Here is an 18,492-nt window from a genome sequence, read left to right on the forward strand (position 1 = left end):
CGAGCCCCCTAAGGGCGCGTTCACACTTGTAGTTTGGTTCGCTTGGTTAGTTTGGTCAGGACCCCCCAAGAAAAACATTTAGTCCTTGTCCGCTAGCGTTCAGAGTGGGGTCTCATCCTTTTAGGGTCTCATCTTCCCGTTTTTGATTCGTTTGCATGTCTTTGGTCCGTGTTGCGTTCATATTTCAGTTGAACCGCACCAGAGTTCGTTTGGAAGCGGACCGAGATCTTTTTAGCTGCCTCGGTTCGCTTGTTTTGTACGCAGCAAGGTTCGGATGGCAGCGTTCACACTTATTCAAATGAACCACACTAAGGGTGCGTTCACACTTGTAGTTCGGTTAATTTGGTCCGGACCAAAAAACAAAAACAAAACATATAGTCCTGGTCCGCTTAGCGTTCACACTGGCACTTTTAACAGTGAACCTAAAGTTACTTAGAACCAAAGGCATAGGGATACGGTCACAACCTGATTGGTCGGCTTTTATGACGTATATTTCGCGACAGAGCTTGCTTACCGAACATTCAAAACAATGCTGTGTGCTGGATTAAACGCGATAATTTTATGCGTGTTCATATGGTTTTATTTTTACCAGCTGAGAACTCACGAAGAGCTCATAAAATGTTCAAAACATTCAAAACAGCACCAGGATTTCCAAGATCTGCACATATATTTGAGGCACTTTACCTCCTCGTTGCTCCACGTTTGCCCTCTACTCATTTTGTATACATCGATCTTTCCGCGTCGTCAAATCAGCTGACTTGTAGCTTCGCATCTTGTGATATCACGTCCTGTTTTTGGTTCGTTTACATGTCTTTGGTCCGTGTTGCGTTCATATATCAATCAAACCGCACCAGAGTTTGTTTGGAAGCGGACCGAGACCCATCTTTTTAGCGGTCTCGGTTTGCTTGTTTGGTGCGCACCAGGGTTCGGATGGCACAATCACATATGTTCAAATGAACCGCACTAACCGAGCAATCACACCAGGGTTCGTTTTAATCGAGCCAAACATGCCAAGTGTGAACAACACCCTAAAAAGGTCCGCTTCCAAACGAACTCTGGTGCGGTTCGAATGAAGTACGCAACACGCGCGGACCAAAGACATGTAAACGAACCGAAAACAGGACATGATGTCACAAGATGCGACCCTAAAAAGGACGCTTCTCCTCGCAGCAGATTGTGTGTGTGTGTGTGTGACAGAGGGATTCCTGCCGTCGTTTTGACTCCTTTACACATTCTATAAGCTCTTCACGAGTTCCAAAATACCATCATATGTAGGCTACGCACATACAACAAGCACATCAATCCCCGCACACAACATTGTTTTAGACGTTCCGTCTCAAAATATACGCAATAAAAGCAGATCAATCAAGTCGTGAACATATCCCTGTGCCTTTAGGTTCAGTGTTAAAATGCCGTGAATGTGAATGCAAAGCAGACCAGGACCGACAAAACGAACCGAACTACAAGCGTGAACACACTCTAAGCGTGTTTTCACCAGTGTTTTTAGCTCTGCTGGAAACGCCTAGCACTTTTCGCAGCTGTTTTTTTTTCTTCTTCAGTTGAGATGCTTTGCTTATATGATACCGATATATCCACAGAAGTGTTACTAGTATCTCATAGATAGTTGGTTTCTGTATTGTTTCTATATAAAAATGTCGATACAATGTAAAGTATTTGCTCTGGCTCTTGTTTTAAATGAATCTGTTCCGTTATTATGCTGCTTCTTGTCATCTGTTGATGTTGTACAAGCAGAATGTGGCGGTTGGTCGGTGTTGTATTTGTCCCGCCCCTCCTCCACTGTGATTGGTTGGCTGGAGCGCTGCATTTTACTCAAAGTTGAACATTCTACAACTCTCGGCGACTAGTAGGAAACGCTGGGGTGGACACACCAGAACAAACATCGTTGGTTCTTGCGCACCAATCCAGCATGATTATAATATTTGATTAGCTCTATGGATGTGTGTTGATCAATGTTTATATGTGAATAAAAGCCTAAACTAAATCAGTTCATCATATAAAGCGATCATATCATTCCAGAAGACTTGGATTTAACTGCTCAAAACATATTGGTTTCTAGAACTTTTTATGAAGATTATGTTAAGTTTTAGTGCTGGACTTTCAAACACACCGAAATCTCTCAGGTTTCATCAAAAATATCTTAATTTGGGTTTCGAAGATGAATGAAAGTTATATGGGTTTGAAACAACCTGAGAGTGAGTAAATGATGACCAAAGTTTCATTTTTAGTTGGACTGTCCTTTTAACTGTGAGCACAGGATATTTTTCTCAGTAAGAGCTGAGAAGAGTTGTTGCACACACAACAGATCTCCCTGCACACTCTGGGAATGAAAGTTGTAACAAAGTTAATTGTAGTGGAAAAAATAATGGCCAGTGATCCCATTACACAGCGAGGGTCCCTGCATTCCAGAACCGAAGCCCCATTTCCAGGAGCAGGTCAGTCTTTATGGTGAAGCTCTGAAAGGCATTGCATTGCCAGCAGAGCAGAAAGGAACACCAAGTAACTCAAATTAAAGAGCGCCGACAAATCACTGGAAGCCACAAGCAAGAGCAAGAGATTTACGGTTTGCAGTTTCTAAACATTTTGCAGTTCTCTGATAATATCTGGCATTGAGATTGCTTTCGTTAGGCGGCGTTCCCATATTTAAGGATATTTTCTTTAATAGAGTGACAGTCCTATATATGACCCTATGTGCCTTGAACTCCAGGGAATATGCAAAAATTTAAAAAACAGACTGCTGCTCAGCCGCCACCAAGTTAACACGGTCTTTGTCTCTCAAGGTTGGTGGGGATGTGTGTGGACAGAGACATCCATTTAACTCAACAAACCACACAAGGACTCGACCGTGACTCATCAATAATGAGAAGAGGCAAGCAGGCAGGAGCGTATCTTACCAACCATCTGCACAGAAAACGTGGGATGCATGTTGTAAAAACAAACGTCTTGGAACGACTAGCAACCCTTCAAAATATAATAAACCTCGTAATACATGCATTTAAAAAAGGGAACACGGACAGGTGTGTTTGTTGAAAAGGCTAGTTTTGAGTTGTTAGTTACCCCAATAATAAAATGTTTTACATCCCCCATGTGTAATTTGAATGACAAAATTTGAAACGTTGTTAAAAACATACACTACACTCTAAAAAAATGCTGGGTTAAATATAATCCAAGTTCTGTTGAAAATGGACTAACCCAGCAATTTGATTGTTTTAACCCAGCATTTGGGTTGTTTTAACCCAGTGGTTGGGTTAAAGGAACACTCCACTATTTTTGAAAATAGGCAGTCCTAGCCATAATGGTCTAGAAAATCGCAACTTTTCATTTTCCGTCGGTCTTAGTACACGATGTAACTACAGAAGAGTCCAGTTTTAAATAGGACAAATATTGAAACTCTTTGGTCCTTTTTTGAGCGAGATGCTAACGGTCTAATCAGATTCAATGATCTATGCTAAGCTATGCTAAAAGTGCTACCGCCAGACCCGGAGATCAGCTGAATGGATTTGAAAACGGTAAAACTAAACTGTTTAACTCTAGGGGAGTTGGAAAATGAGCCCATGTTCAAAAATAGTGGAGTGTTCCTTTAAATGTTTGGTTAAAAAAACCCAATTGCTGGGTTAAAACAACCCAATTGCTGGGTTAGTCCATTTTCAACCCAACGTGGGTTATTTTTAACCCAGCATTTATTAGAGTGTACGGTTCAAAAGCATTTTTTTTTGGTGAAAAATTATTTTATTCAACAAGGATGCATTAAAGCCACAATATGTAATTTTTTGCCGCTAGAGGTCACTTATTTAAAACAAAGGTGTAGCTTGATGACGTCTTGATTTCGTAGAGCTTTTATTATGCCGCAGACAAGAGCTTCCGCTTCTCCCGGTCATGCGTATGTGGGTAACGCAGCACTGTTTTATCATATTAGATACATTATTTGAGTGTGTTGAAAGTTATGTTATAATGCTACTGTGCCTTCACTCTGTGGCTACTATGAGACTCTTGTTGCACACTGCAGTGAGCTAGATCGATATTAGGCATGGTAAAACATGGTACTCGCGGTAAATCAAGAAAACCAGATTTAAACAATAAGATTAACTGTGTTGAGCTATATAATAGTAATTCGTTTTCTATCGATTGTATCCAAACCATTGCTCACCTGTCTAATAAAACACATAATATATTAAACATCTTTGGTGTTTCCATGGTTTCTACAAAATAAAACCGGAAATCGAGGGTAATGCGGGTATGATGTCATTGATTGGTGACGTATGGACACAATCCGTGTCCTGGTTAAGATTTCTCTGGATTTAAACATTCCTGGAAACATTTGGGATAATGTAAGTGCACAAGTCAACAAAATATATAACATTGTTCTAGTGGTTTTTGGATATTTTAATGCAAAAAACGTACATATCGTGCCTTTAAAATGATTAAAAGTGACAGAAATATCTTTACTATTTTAAATAAATGCTGCTCTTTTGAATGTTTTATTCATCAAGGAATCCTGAAAAAATGTAGCGTGATATCCATACAAATATTAAGCAAATTAATTTTCAAACTTTCTAATAATAAGAACATTTACAACTGAGTATCAAATCATCATATTATAATGATTTCTGAAGGATCATGTGACACTGAAGACTGGAGTAATGATGCTGAAAATTCAGCTTTGCATCACAGACATAAATTACCTTTTAAAATATATTCAAACATGAAACAGTTATTTTAAAATATAATAATCTCTCGCTTTATTTTTTTATCAAATAAATGCAGCCTTTGTGAGCAGAAGAGACTTCTTTTTAAAGCAAATAAAATAAAATAAAATCTTACCGACCCCAAACTTTTGAACGTCAGTGTAACTAAACCCCATAATGACACTGAAGAAATGTTTGTAATTTAGGTTTATTCACCACAAGCTATAAATGAAAAATTGCAGAACATGCAATATTTAAACAGCAATTTACCTATAAAAAAAGAGTCTTTGGGGGACTGTAACTGAAACATAGTCCACTTGGCACCATTTATTTGACGTATATTCTCCAAACGTAATAAACAAGTAATACCTGTAATTCTTTCTTGGAACAAAAGCTACTTTGTGGACAGTTGCTGTGAGAAAATAATCATTTATGTAAACAAAAGTACAATAATGCCAGTCAAGTTTATCATTGTTCAGGTCTTTGACTGAAAGTGAACCTAAATAAAAAATGACATTGAACAGTGTTTAACAGTATCGTCTCTTCAGATCTCGTCAAACCTGCTGTCTCTTCTCTCAGCGATCATCTCACAGATCTCCAACTGGGATGCTCTGTCTCTGGGAATATGGTGCGGAAAGTGAGATTTATCCGAGGTCCACGGTCATGGTACTCCTTTGCCACCTGGTGCTATTCAAAAGAACATTAATATTGTTAAAACTGCACTCACAATGAGGCAATGTAGCTACTAAACCAACTTAAAGAAGGTTAATCAGCCTTGGTGTCCACCACGAAAGAGGTAAGGCATGGTGTATTTAATAATTCAAATACACGATTACACATGGTGTCGTATATATTTGGACAGACAGATGATGAAGAATCTAGCTTGACTAAGCAAAAGCAGTATGTTTACATGCGCAGATGCAATGTTGAATTGGTATATTTTTGACGCAGGACGTCCCATTGACAATTATGTAACAGCTTTCAAAGCCTATAAATATGTTGTGGTCATTTTGAAGGAAACAGCCATACATGCGAGTTTAGTGAGCTTTATTTTGACAGGTCAATGAGAGTTATGTCAACCTAATAAGATCGTCTGAAAGCTTTTTGGCACAATCCGTGAGTGACCTTTCTTAAACAGTTTTCAGATGTCGCCATAAAATGTTTTTGACCTTTATCTATTCTTTGTGCCTCACCAAAGTCCTGCCGTTCGCCTTGGAGTCGGAATACAAAAACAACTCTTAAACAGGACAAAAATAACTTCCAACAGGTTTTTACATTGAAATTCAAAAAACCCACAAAGATCTTTTTTTGTAATGGATATATTTGGACTTGTTTTTTCTTAATTTGATCGTCACTGATGATTAACTGCTGTAATGATTAATAGAAACGTAAAAAAATCCCTGTAAAAATTCTATTGAATTAAATTACAAAAATTTACAAAATTGCAAAATAACCCTGTTAAATAATTTTTTTTATAGTAAAAATGTAAAATGGAATTTAAAAAATGTAAAATAACGTTTTAAATAAAACTACGAAAAAGTGCTGTAGAAATGTATACAAATTAGTGCTGTCAAACAATTAATCGTGATTTTATCGCATCCAAAATAAACATGTGTTTACATAATATATGTTTGTGTACTGTGTATAATTATTATGTATATATAAATACACACACATGCATGTATATATTTAAAGGGTTACTTCAGCGATTACCATTAAGCTTTGTATCAGTAGAAACCCGATAGTATATTCAAATTATGATACTTTCCCCCCTCATGTCCCCCTGAGACGAGAGAATTATGCATTTTATTTCTGGAAAAAAATCCTCCGATGACGCAAATATCGTCATTTTGCGTCATCTGAGGATTTTTTGGCCAGAAGCTAGAGACTACAGCCAGTAGAGGGAGTTGTTCCGCATGTTTTCAATCAACCCACAGGGGGAGGGATTTCACTCACAGAATGTAAATGTCCACAGTCGAAAAGACTGAGTTTTTAATTGTAGTGTCTGTTCTCTAACTGAAATAAATTATTTTATTACTATGAAAATCAAAATGACGGTGGGGGTGGTGTCATGCTGGGCAAGTGATAACCGGTAGCCGTGGCTTTGGGAGTGGCCTCGTTGAGCAGCGAAGCAAGTGCATTCTGGGAGTCAGAGCCGGCCCAAGGCATAAGCGAACTAACCGGCTGCTTAGGGCCCCCTTGGCCACCAGAGGGCCCCCAAGAGCACAAGAAATTACTCTCCGGCAAAGTTATTTTATGATGATTGAAATCGCGAAATGGCCTTAAACAATTATTGCAATAAATTGCAAAAAGTTTTCTAATGTATGCACCGATTGATGACAGCGCTGCACGAGCTCGTGGTGCCATCGGCTGGACACTATTCGCTTGTTAGTCAGGGTTCAAAGTCCAAAGTGCGGAAAAATCGGCGCTAAAACGTACTCGTCAGTTGCCCGGTAACCTTTTTATGAATGGATGATTTGGGAATGCGCTATATGGTTTAGTGCTGCATGTTTTGGACAGAGTAGACAGCATAGCTTCCAGTTTCTCCCTTGAAATTATAAGTTGTGTAGCCTACATTTTGTACGTTTTTATTTAGAAAATAAAAAGCTTCTTTCTACACAGTCGAATGGAATACAAAAAATAAAATTGTATTTCCGCCAAAATAAAAGCTCTGTTTAATGTTTGAAAGAAATCAACATTTCTTGTTTTTAAAATATGTCTCTTCTTCTCACCAAGGCTGCATTTATTTGATTAAAATACAGTAAAAACAGAAATATTGTAAAATAATATTATAATGTAAAACAGCTGTTTTCTATGTGAATATATAGTACAGTGTAATTTATTCCTGTGATCAAAGCTGAATTTATCATCATTACTCCAGTCTTCAGTGTCATGATCCTTCACAAATCATTCTAATATGAGGATTTGATGCTCAACAAACATCTATGATTATCAGTGTTGAACAATGTTTTTAGGATTAGCTTTCCATTTCAGAGAAATGCTGTTCTTTTGAACCTTCTATTCATCAAAGAATCCTGGGGAAAAGTGAGCATATTCAGCATAAGAGACTACTTAAAAAAAGTACATATCCCAGTGTGAACTATATTGTAAGACTTACTGTAAGACTTTGAATATTAACACCTGAGCACTCTTGTGGGTTTGCTACTGTTACAATTAAAAACCTTATAAGGATAAAAACATGACAGGCAGACATGATGTAAGCAACACAGCTACAACTAATACAATTTATACTGGGTGTGCGAATTATCAAGAATTGACAATAGTCAATCGTATTGGTGGCACAGAGGGGCCCCCAAATAAAATTCTGCTTAGGGCCCCATAAGGGCTTGGGCCGGACCTGCTGGGAGTTGTTGTCTTTCATCCACATGAGACAAAAATACATTTTCTGTCTTTCTCAGTCTAGAAGGCACCAAATTCAAAAATAATTTCACATTTCTACTACATAAATGACCCCGTTTAAATACGCATTAATCTTCCCAGCGCTGAAGTACCCCTTTAAGTATTGATGATACTGATAGGCTAGAGATTGATACTAAATCCATCAATAAGGTCCTCAAAGGGTTAGTTCACCCAAAAATGAAAATAATGTAATTTATTACTCACCCTCATGCCGTTCCACACCTGTAAGACCTCCATTCATCACAAATTAAGATTGTTGAAATCCGATGGCTCAGTGAGGCCTGCATATCCAGCAATGACAGCAATGACATTTCCTCTCTCAAGATCCATTAATGAACTATAAACATATTTAAATCAGTTCATGTGAGTACAGTGGTGCAATATTAATATTATAAAGCGACGGGAATATTTTTGGTGCGCCCAAAAAAACCAAATAACGACTTATATAGTGATAACAGATTTCAAAACACTGCTTCATGAAGCTTCGGAGCGTTATGAATCAGCGGTTCGGAGCGCCAAAGTCACATGATTTTAGGAGTTTGGCGGTTTGACACGCGATCCGAATCATGATTCAACACACTTATTCATAACACTCTGAAGCTTCATGAAGCAGTGTTTTGAAATGGGCCATCACTACTTAAGTCGCTATTTAGTTTTTTTGGTGCACCAAAAATATTCTTGTCGCTTTATAATATTAATATTGAACCACTGTACTCACATGAACTGATTTAAATATGTTTTTAGTTCATTAATGGATCTTGAGAGAGGAAATGTCATTGCTGGCTAAGCAGGCCTCACCATCGGATTTCAACAAAAATATCTTCATTTGTGTTCCGAAGATGAACGGAGGTCTTACAGGTGTGGAACGGCATGAGGGTGAGTAATAAATGACATTATTTTCATTTTTAGAGTGAACTAACCCTTCAAAGGAACACTCCACTTTAAAATAGGCTCATTTTTCAACTAGTTAAACAGTTAAGTTTTACTGTTTTCGAATCCATTCAGCCGATCTCCGTGTCTGGCGGTAGCACTTTTAGCATAGCTTAGCATAGATCATTGAATACGATTAGACCGTTAGCATCTCGCTCCAAAAAATGACCAAAGAGCTTCGATATTTTTCCTATTTAAAACTTGACTCTTCTGTAATTACATTGTGTACTAACACCAACAGAAAATGAAAAGTTGCGGTTGTTTTCTAGGCCAATATGGCAAGGAACTATACTCTCATTCCTGCGTAATAATCAAGGAACTTTGCTGCCATACCATGGGTGCAGAGGCGCAATGATATTACGCAGCGCCTGAAAATAGGATAACTTCTGTCAACATAACCAAAGTGACAACCTGCTTGCACAGGGAGCGTTGTTGTTGGCTGTTTTAATTTTTCAATTCCTCGGCTCAGAAAGGGGCCTGTGTGTGAGTGCATGTGATTCTTGGGTGGGGAGGTTTAACCACTAGGCGGAAGGGGGCGTGCTCTATGCCTATGGGACATCACCCATGGATGGCGACCCCCTCCCCTATTTATTCATTTATTTTTCTCGGCAAGTAGTTTGTGTTTTGTGAATAAAGTTCATAAGTCATCACAATGTCATGATATTATATTAACATCACTATTATCATTAAAAGTCTAATTTACATTTAATAGAAGCATGTTTGCACTGAAAAGAGTGACTATGATAACTTAATTTAAATGAAAAGCATTGCTATTTTAGAGCATTTAGCTCCCAGCCAACTAGATTGCGAGAGTGTATTTGTATGTTTTGTGAATTCTCCCCAGTGTCTGTAGTATTTTATTGCACTGTTTTGCAAAGTCTTTCTGGGAAAAACTGTCCGCTTCAGTATACTGTGAAGAAACACGTTCGCTTTCCCCCTTCACACCATTCCACATCAGCAGAAAACAGTGTCTGCACTTAACAGACACTCGACAGCAAACCGTGTGACCGTTCCAGATCATCCCAATCATGTGTGATCAGTTTTCCAGAATGTACTGTAGAGCCAAAACAACCCCTCCACATTGATTTAGCCATTTTCAGCCTTTCTTCACAGTCTGGCTTTTCAGCAGCGTTTTTAACACAGACTGTTATTAACTGCCAGCTTCACTCATATTAGACTAAACAAACGCTCCTGCACTATACGGTTTGCATTAAAAAAAAAATTTCCGATATTTGCAGCTTAGGGATTATGTAAGAAAGCATTTGCCTTGTCTTAATCTTCTGCTAAGTTTGATGAGCTCTTAGGGCTTGGATCCTTCTCCATTACCTTGATAGCGTAGCTTGAGTAACTGTGTAGAATTACCTGTCCCATTAATGTGACATAAGTCCCTAGGGTGGGGTAGGTGGTATGGGAATTATTTTGCTTTGTTTTTTATTGTATTGTTATTTTTTGCTTATTTCATCCTTAGGTTTATAATGAGGAATCATAAAAGCTATGTACAATTATTGTCAAATTGTTGGATTCCCTAATAAAACGATTTTAAACACAAACAAACGCTCCTGCCAGTCACATTAAATCTGGCTCAGTGTTTTTCTGCTGCCGTCTGAGCTTGTGGTGCAACTTAGCAAGAAAACAAAGAGTTCTGATTCTGGTTTACTGATTCTGTTGTGATTATCAATATCAGATCATTTCTTCAGAGCAGTACCTGCCAGTCCTCCTGCGTACAGCCCTCCATGAGCAGGAGTGTCCCGTGGGTCAGCGGGATGCGTATGCGCTCCACATAGCTGTAGTCTCCGTTGTCCTCCTGGAACACATACACCAAAACATTTGACACATGGAAATATAATCAGGGTGCGCAGACGTCAGAAGCAAATGCAGTCTGATTCATTCAGGGCTAAAAAGAAGGAGAAAATGACTAAATTACAATAGCGCCAGAAACTTTCACTAACATTTTAATCAGGATTCTGATTAAAGTATTAAGATTTGCAGTTTTAAATCTAGGGTTGCACTGATATTAAAATTCTGTCCGGTGCTGATAACTTGATAATTATTTTCATGTTATGGCCAAAAATTGGATCTAGTGCTGTGAAATCGATTAATCGCAATTAATCGCATCCAAAATAAGTTTGTGTTTACATAGTATATGTGTGTGTGTACTGAGTATAATTATCATGTATATTATGAATACACATACATGTATATATTTAAGATATATTTAATATAAATATATATTATATAAATATTTTATATATAAATATAACACATTTTTCTTAGATATAAACATGTATGTGTGTGTATTTATATATACATAATAATTATACACAGCACACACACATATTATGTAAACAAACTGGAAGCAAGTAATCGCGATTAATCGTTTGACAGATATAATATGAATGATATAAATATATATACAGAATATACATGCAAATATTTCTTAAATATATACATGAATGAGTGTGTATTTATATATACATAATAATTATACACAGTACACACACATATATTATGTAAACACAAACTTTTATTTTGGATGCGATTAATCATGATTAATCGATTTGACAGCACTAATACATTAAAACACTAAAATAACTGCTAAGTGTATTTAGGCAATAGAACATTATAATGTACAGCATGAAAAATAGGTATTCATTTTGAGATTTGCATAACACTAAAACACATATTAGTGTTTTTTTCTGATACAAATTTTGTCTGCAAAAAAGCTTGTTGGTACATCTGCACAATTTGGCGAAAACTTTTGTGATTCTCCATATAAATTAATATGACTATAATAATAATAATATCAACAACAACAATAATAATTTGTATTAGTAGTAGTATTATTACTAAATAAAAATAAATAAAAATAATAAATATTACAACTGTAATATTCCACTGTAAAATATTTTTTATTTATTTAATACTACTACTACGAATACAAATTATTATTATTATTATTATTATTAATTTCTTAAAAATAAATTTTATTTTACAGTGGAATATTACAGTAGTAATATTTCTTGTTTTGTTTATTTTTATTTAGTAATAATACTACTACTAATACAAATTATTATTATTATTATTCATTTCTTATTACTAAATAAAAATAAACAAAACAAGAAATGTTACTACTGTATTATTTAACTGTATAATAAATTAAATGTAAGATATTTGATTTAATTCATTAATTTATTGTACAGTACAATTACAATACTAATATGTATGGCTGTCTTTATTTTTTCAGTTCAAAAGTTAAACCTTCCAGGTCTTGTCTGGCAGGGAGCCCATAAAGCTGCCAGCCATATCATGATTTTTGTTGTATTACAATTAATCGCGCCGGCCTAATGTATTATGCATCCTTATTGTAAACACCATAATTCCCATCATTTAAACCCTAGTATGACTACGACAAGTTATAAATGGCACATTCGCAGACTCACAGGAAGTGGCTGCTTTCGGAGAGTGAACACTCTAGTGTCACCCAGACTCAGAGAGGCGATGGTGGGCTGGGGTCCTAATGAAGGTTCACTGTCACTGTGCCAGCCAATACTGTCTTTACCGTCCCGGTACAGGTTACACAGCAATGAGTTAAACGTACGGCCACTCTTCTGCTCAACAGCCAGACGCAGAGTGGTAAGAACTGGATGCCACTATAAGAAGAGAAATATGGAAAGAGTTGCTTCAAGATGTCATTTTTATTTGCTCACTTGCTAATGTAAAAACAGGAGATCATACGATATACCTGAGCATTGGCCTCCATAGTGGAGCGTGAATATGTATACGGCAGCTCTCCATACCAACAAGTGAGTCTGGGTTCCTCATATGCATCACCTGAAGTGCAAAACACATGGAATATGAAGTATGTTCTGCTTTTTGTACTCTCAATACAGACAATTCATATTAAGTAATACTCAGTTTATGCTAGTGATTTGACTGCACTGGCACTTCTCGACTGAGAACGAAACCTGAACGGAATGAGCTGGATATTGAACCTGAATAATGACACAAATGTCTTCTGAAGAGCTGTTTTACTTTCATAAATGAGGAATTTTGCAACTTCACTGTTATTACTTATTACTGTGAAGCTGCTTCAAAAAAAAAAGTGTATTGTATTAAGCGCTATATAAATTAATGTGACTTGACTTGGTGAAGTGTCGATCTTCAGCGCACCAAATAAGGGCCGAACGTTCTCGGAACAACAACATATTTGTCAAAACAAGTCTCGATCAGTCACAGTCGAACGTGAACTACTCCTGGTCCAAAGCAAATGTTTAAACATTTGGTATATTTGGGACTTTTTCAAATGATGTCGGTCCTGGAGAAGGTAAACAGACGAGGGAACCGGAGGCAGTGGCAATTCCTGCCAATTTACTGATGAAGTGACTGGAAGACTGGAAAGAGTGAGTCACTGTGGGAAGTGAACACGTCTGAGTGGGACAGATGCACAATTTCACCATACGTGTGCAAGAACAAGCACATGCTTATTTTTAATTCCCCTGTTTTGGTCAGAAAGAGTCAGATTCGAAACCGGTTTCCCACATTAACACCAAGGCTCAACATATGCTCATATGCTAAAGGAAAAAAATGTTTTGCTGCTTTTTCAATTTGCTTTATTAGAATGCACTAAAGCAACACAACTGCTGAACATTTTATCATTTTATTATGTGTTCAGTCCACTTATACATGTAAACAATTCAGGTTTACTTAAATCATTTGTGTTGGGACTAGTCATTTTAATTTTTGTAATTAGTAATTTTTTGTTGCATTAACTGAAACTCTATTAGTTCCCAGCATGCTTTGCATAGAACTGAATTGAAAAAGTAAATGTTGAAATTAACTGTTATTTATGCCTTTTTGAGTAAATGCAAAGATGTGTTAGTGCTTAATTTTATTCCAGTTATGTTGGACATTTAAAAGAGTTTCTAGCTCACTTTTTGCCCTACAAAGTTTACTGTCTATCATATTTAATAGACACATTTCGAATGCCTCTAAATGATCAACATGATCAAAACTTTGCTAATATCTACTACATGCCTTCTGTCGTCTGATTGATATTTTATATTTTTTTAGTAAGTAAAAGGCCTTTTATTAAAATTATAAAAACGTCCACCTTCAGGTCGTGGTTCATGTGTCTTTTAGCTGTGAATTTTTTTTACTGATTTTCATAAAGTAAACATAAGAATAACTTTCATATTGTAAGTATTTCAAGATGAACAATTACTGGACTGAAGCAACTTATGTTTACTTATCCATACATATTTTTTATAATTTTTTTCTGAGTATGAAATACGATCCATCAGGCTTTTGAGAAACGTTTATTTGTTTATCTCTCAATCATTATTATATTACATTGCATTGTAGGTTTTGCCTCCTACAGAGCTTTGATAATAAAACTAAGTATTTAATTATCATCTTACTAAAACATATTATTGGGATATATAATGACAGCTGATATTTATATGCATTTTAACCCTCTGGTGCTCTTCGGTCATTTCTGACCGGAAACTTTTCAGTTTTGAAATTTAAAAAATCACTGCTTCATCAGAATGATATGAAACTTGGTGACTTTTCTAGCATTAAGTATGTGAACACACAAAAAAATTGAGGGATAAAAAAATACTCCCACTTGTGCTCTTCGGTCAAAAATTACACCATAGGAAATTAATGGGAAATCTGCAAAAACACAAATTCACAGAAAAAAATCTATATTTCTAACAAAACAAAAAAAACCTAAAACTTTATAATAAATAGTCTTTGAGATTTTTTTAATATATATTCAAATAAAAATCATTAAATGTGTCCAAAACAGAACTAGGGAATTTTCAAGCCTCTCCATAGAGACCTCTAGTGATTACACCCATGGTTGCGTGATTTCTTAAATAATTCCAAAAGAGAGCGCTAATCTGCCTTCAAAAAAATTATTTTGAAGGCCTAGTCTCTATTTTAACCTGAAATACTGCAATAATAAAAAATAAATTAAAAAAATTACAAAAAATGGCAAAAATAGACCATAATTATTGCATAAATATTAAAAAAAAACACCATCAAATCATCTCAAAATACAAAATTAAAAAGAAAAAATATTATTTAAGAAAAATGAATTGCATTGGTTTTACTGGGGTGGAGGAAGTTTAATTTTTAGGTGTCCGGTCACTTATGACCGGGAAGACAACCAATGCAACCCCTAAACGAAGAGCACCAGAGGGTTAAGTAAGTATTCGGCTATACTGTAGATATTATTGATTTACATTACAAGCTATCAGAATTTCATCACACTTTTTGACCATATAAATATCAGCAAACGCACCAAATTGCATGTTTTTGTTTAATTTGGGCCTCAGAATAAAATTAAGGTGTTTTTCATTCTCAAGTATGAGCTCCATATTCTCACTTTCAAACTATTTGAGCCAAAAAAGCCTGATGGGCCACATTTAAAAAAAAATATTATTTTAATATTTTCTCTAAAGGTTCAATAAAATGCTCCACTTCAAAATATAATTTCATATGTCAAGCTTTACAGGGTTAATCTTGGACATAATGTCCCGAGGTCAAAACACTATTTTCCCCCTCCCCAATTTACAGTACCTCAACATGCAACTTACCCATCATCCTATAATTGGTCTTTTGTGACCAGGGCAGTTCAGCGAGCAGCTTACTAAACATCCAGTCTGCCTCCTCCTGCTGTAGAAACCCCGGTATGAGCCGCAGTCTGGGCAGAAACAAAGTAAACAATTACCCTGAATGCAAGAACGTTTCTTTTTTAGTTTATGCTATTTTAAATCTTGAGTATTCTTACCGGGACACTCCAGTGGGCCCCTGACTAATCTCATAGTCACCGACATTTCTGAGAAAAAGAAAACAATTTTTTATATATGTGGCATGTCAATAAACAGGGTTTTATCACTTGAAAGTGCCTGGGACTGAGTCACTCACTCAATCACTTTCTCTGCGGGAATCTCTCGGACGGGCTGGATAGATTAGAGACACTCAGATGTAAGCACTGTCAAAGAAAACAGCATATAAAAGCTACAGAACGGCTCTTACGTCAGCTGGCTGATTGAACTCAAATGATCGTGGTCCATACTTCCATGACCCTGACTGGGCATCTTGAGCTGAAACATAAAATAGAAATTTTCAGTTTAAAAAAACATTTAGAAATCACACTTGTCACTGTAACAAAATGAACAAAAGCAGAAAACAATACCTATATTGCCTGTTTTGTCTTCTGAAGTCCATTTATGAAGTTAGTCAATGTTTTTTTAAACAAAAAAGCCACTTAATTTATATTTATTATTTAACCTTTTATCCTCTCTCTCACCCTTTAAACAGGCTGTTTTTGCTACTGTACCTTTAAGATTTATATATGTAAACTATCTGTTTATGATGATTGTACTGGGTATTGACAAAAGCCTTTTTTATGACTGAATAATTATTTTGGAAATGTATTTATTTTTTAAAATATTACTAATTACTTAATTTAAATAGAAAAAGGTTCCATGAAAATTTTATGAATTTCCATTACTTTTTGACAACTTTTCAACTTATGTGGTATTACTGCTTAAGGATTTGGGAAAATCAAATTTATGCACAAAAAAATCAATAATAATAAAAAAAAGTTTACTTAATCAATCGATTTAAAAAGAAAATTATGTTTCCATTACTTTTTTTTTTAAAGATTTTATTCATTTTCACGACTTTTCCACAACTTTTGAAGGATTTTTGAAAATCAATTAATCATTTACGTTAAAAATAAAAATCATTAACTTAACTACATAAAAAATTACTTGTTTAATAAAGTTTCAATGGCACAAGTTTTTTTTAACCATCTACAGTAAATTTTTACTATTTTTAATGTTTTTGAAAGCAGTCTCTTATGCTCATCAAGTCTGCATTTATTTGATCAAAAATACAGAAAAAAATAATAATATTGTGAAAATCTGTACTAACACTTTAAAAAAAAATCTATTTAACATATCCTTGCAAATCAAAAAAAGAAAAAAAAACTTTTAATTAATTTACGAATCCTGACAAATGTATCAGAGGTTATAAAAAAATATTAAGCAGCACAGCTGTTTCCAACATCTATAGTAAATAATTATATTAGAATGATTTCTGAAGGATCATGTTTTCACAGAAGACTGGAGAAATGATGCTGAAAATCCAGCTTTGTGCCACAGAAATAAATTATATTTTAAAGTATATTAAAATAGAAAACCATTATTTTAAATTCTAATAATATTTCACAATATTAGTGTTTTTGCTGTATTTTTTATCAAATAAATACAGGCTTGATGAGCACAAGACAAGACACTTCCAAAAAACATTAAAAAAAAATAGTAATGTCTCCAAACGTTTGACAGGTACTGTAAAAAACATTCTGATAACTTAAACATAAGAGGTATATTTTGCTGTATTTGATGTATTATAATAGGTAAATTCTTGTTGGCATACCAGCTGGCTGTTGTGGTTTGTGAGGAGGTTTGGCCCAGGAGCCCTGGACCCTCGCTCGCTGCCTTTTATCACTCATCAAAAGCAAAACTTATCTGACAAGACAAAAACACATGACGTCCGTGGGCTTTAGTACCTTAGAAGGACAAAAAAAAAAATGTTTCCCCCTCCCAGTTTTAAAAATGACCACAGAAGGATTTTGCTGCCATCTTCAGGTATTTTTAGTAAATAACTCTTAAATCATAGCACACCTATTTCCTTCTGGAATGTGGTTATGGATCAGTTTTTAAAACATTTCAAAAGTAAGACGGGCATATAGAGAGCCATATTATAAAATGCATAAGTATGTTTGATGTAAATGGACTGACATCTACTATACTTATATTTGCACATTTCCTAGACAGAGACAGTCCGTTTTTTTAATGACCTGATAGCTGTCCCAAACATTAGAATCTTCGACAATAATACTTACAAACATTCGTTTCGACTCGATTTATATCGTTCTTCAAAGCGTTGAACATTTGTGTAATGTAATACAAACAGTTCTGGTGTTCATCGAAACGTGTCCGGGTTACTACAGTGACCGATGAAACATTTCCTACCTTGAGATAATAGTTCCTACCCACTGATAGATCAGTGTTCCTACCCCCTCCTCTGTAAGTACAAATATGAACAAAATATACACCATCAAATATGTGTATAATACAAATATAATATTGTATATTTGTTTAAGATACGTTACGATAGCCTAATAGCCTACTAGACTATTTCTAATAGTTTTTTAAAATTAGCCTACAACTAAAGTTATGAAATATTTAGATGTCTACATAATGATACTGAAGGATCAGTAAGTACTTTCCAGACTTACATAAGGAAAGTACTTGCTCATTTTTTAAACATACAACTAACTTTTAACATACATTTTATATTAGGCATTGGCTAATATATATATATTTATTAAATACCTGATAAACAAAGTGAACACCTGTAT

General features: G+C 35.4%; 1 protein-coding gene across 1 annotated transcript; it reads right to left on the reverse strand.

Moving 5' to 3' along the window:
- Positions 1-4,382: 4,382 nt before the first annotated feature.
- alkbh3 (alkB homolog 3, alpha-ketoglutarate dependent dioxygenase) lies at positions 4,383-18,082 on the reverse strand. Its single transcript, XM_079808882.1, has 10 exons — positions 17,974-18,082; positions 17,505-17,596; positions 16,098-16,165; positions 15,987-16,021; positions 15,850-15,897; positions 15,656-15,762; positions 12,796-12,884; positions 12,494-12,703; positions 10,759-10,857; positions 4,383-5,390 (listed from the first exon to the last, which is right to left on the reverse strand). The coding sequence occupies exons 2-10, from the start codon at positions 17,578-17,580 to the stop codon at positions 5,286-5,288; spliced, it is 837 nt and encodes a 278-aa protein (XP_079665008.1). The 5' UTR covers positions 17,581-17,596; positions 17,974-18,082; the 3' UTR covers positions 4,383-5,285.
- Between the last annotated feature and the right edge of the window lie 410 nt (positions 18,083-18,492).

Source organism: Gobio gobio (genome assembly GCF_949357685.1).
Source record: "Gobio gobio genome assembly, chromosome: 25".
NCBI classification, from domain to species: Eukaryota; Metazoa; Chordata; class Actinopteri; order Cypriniformes; family Gobionidae; genus Gobio; species Gobio gobio.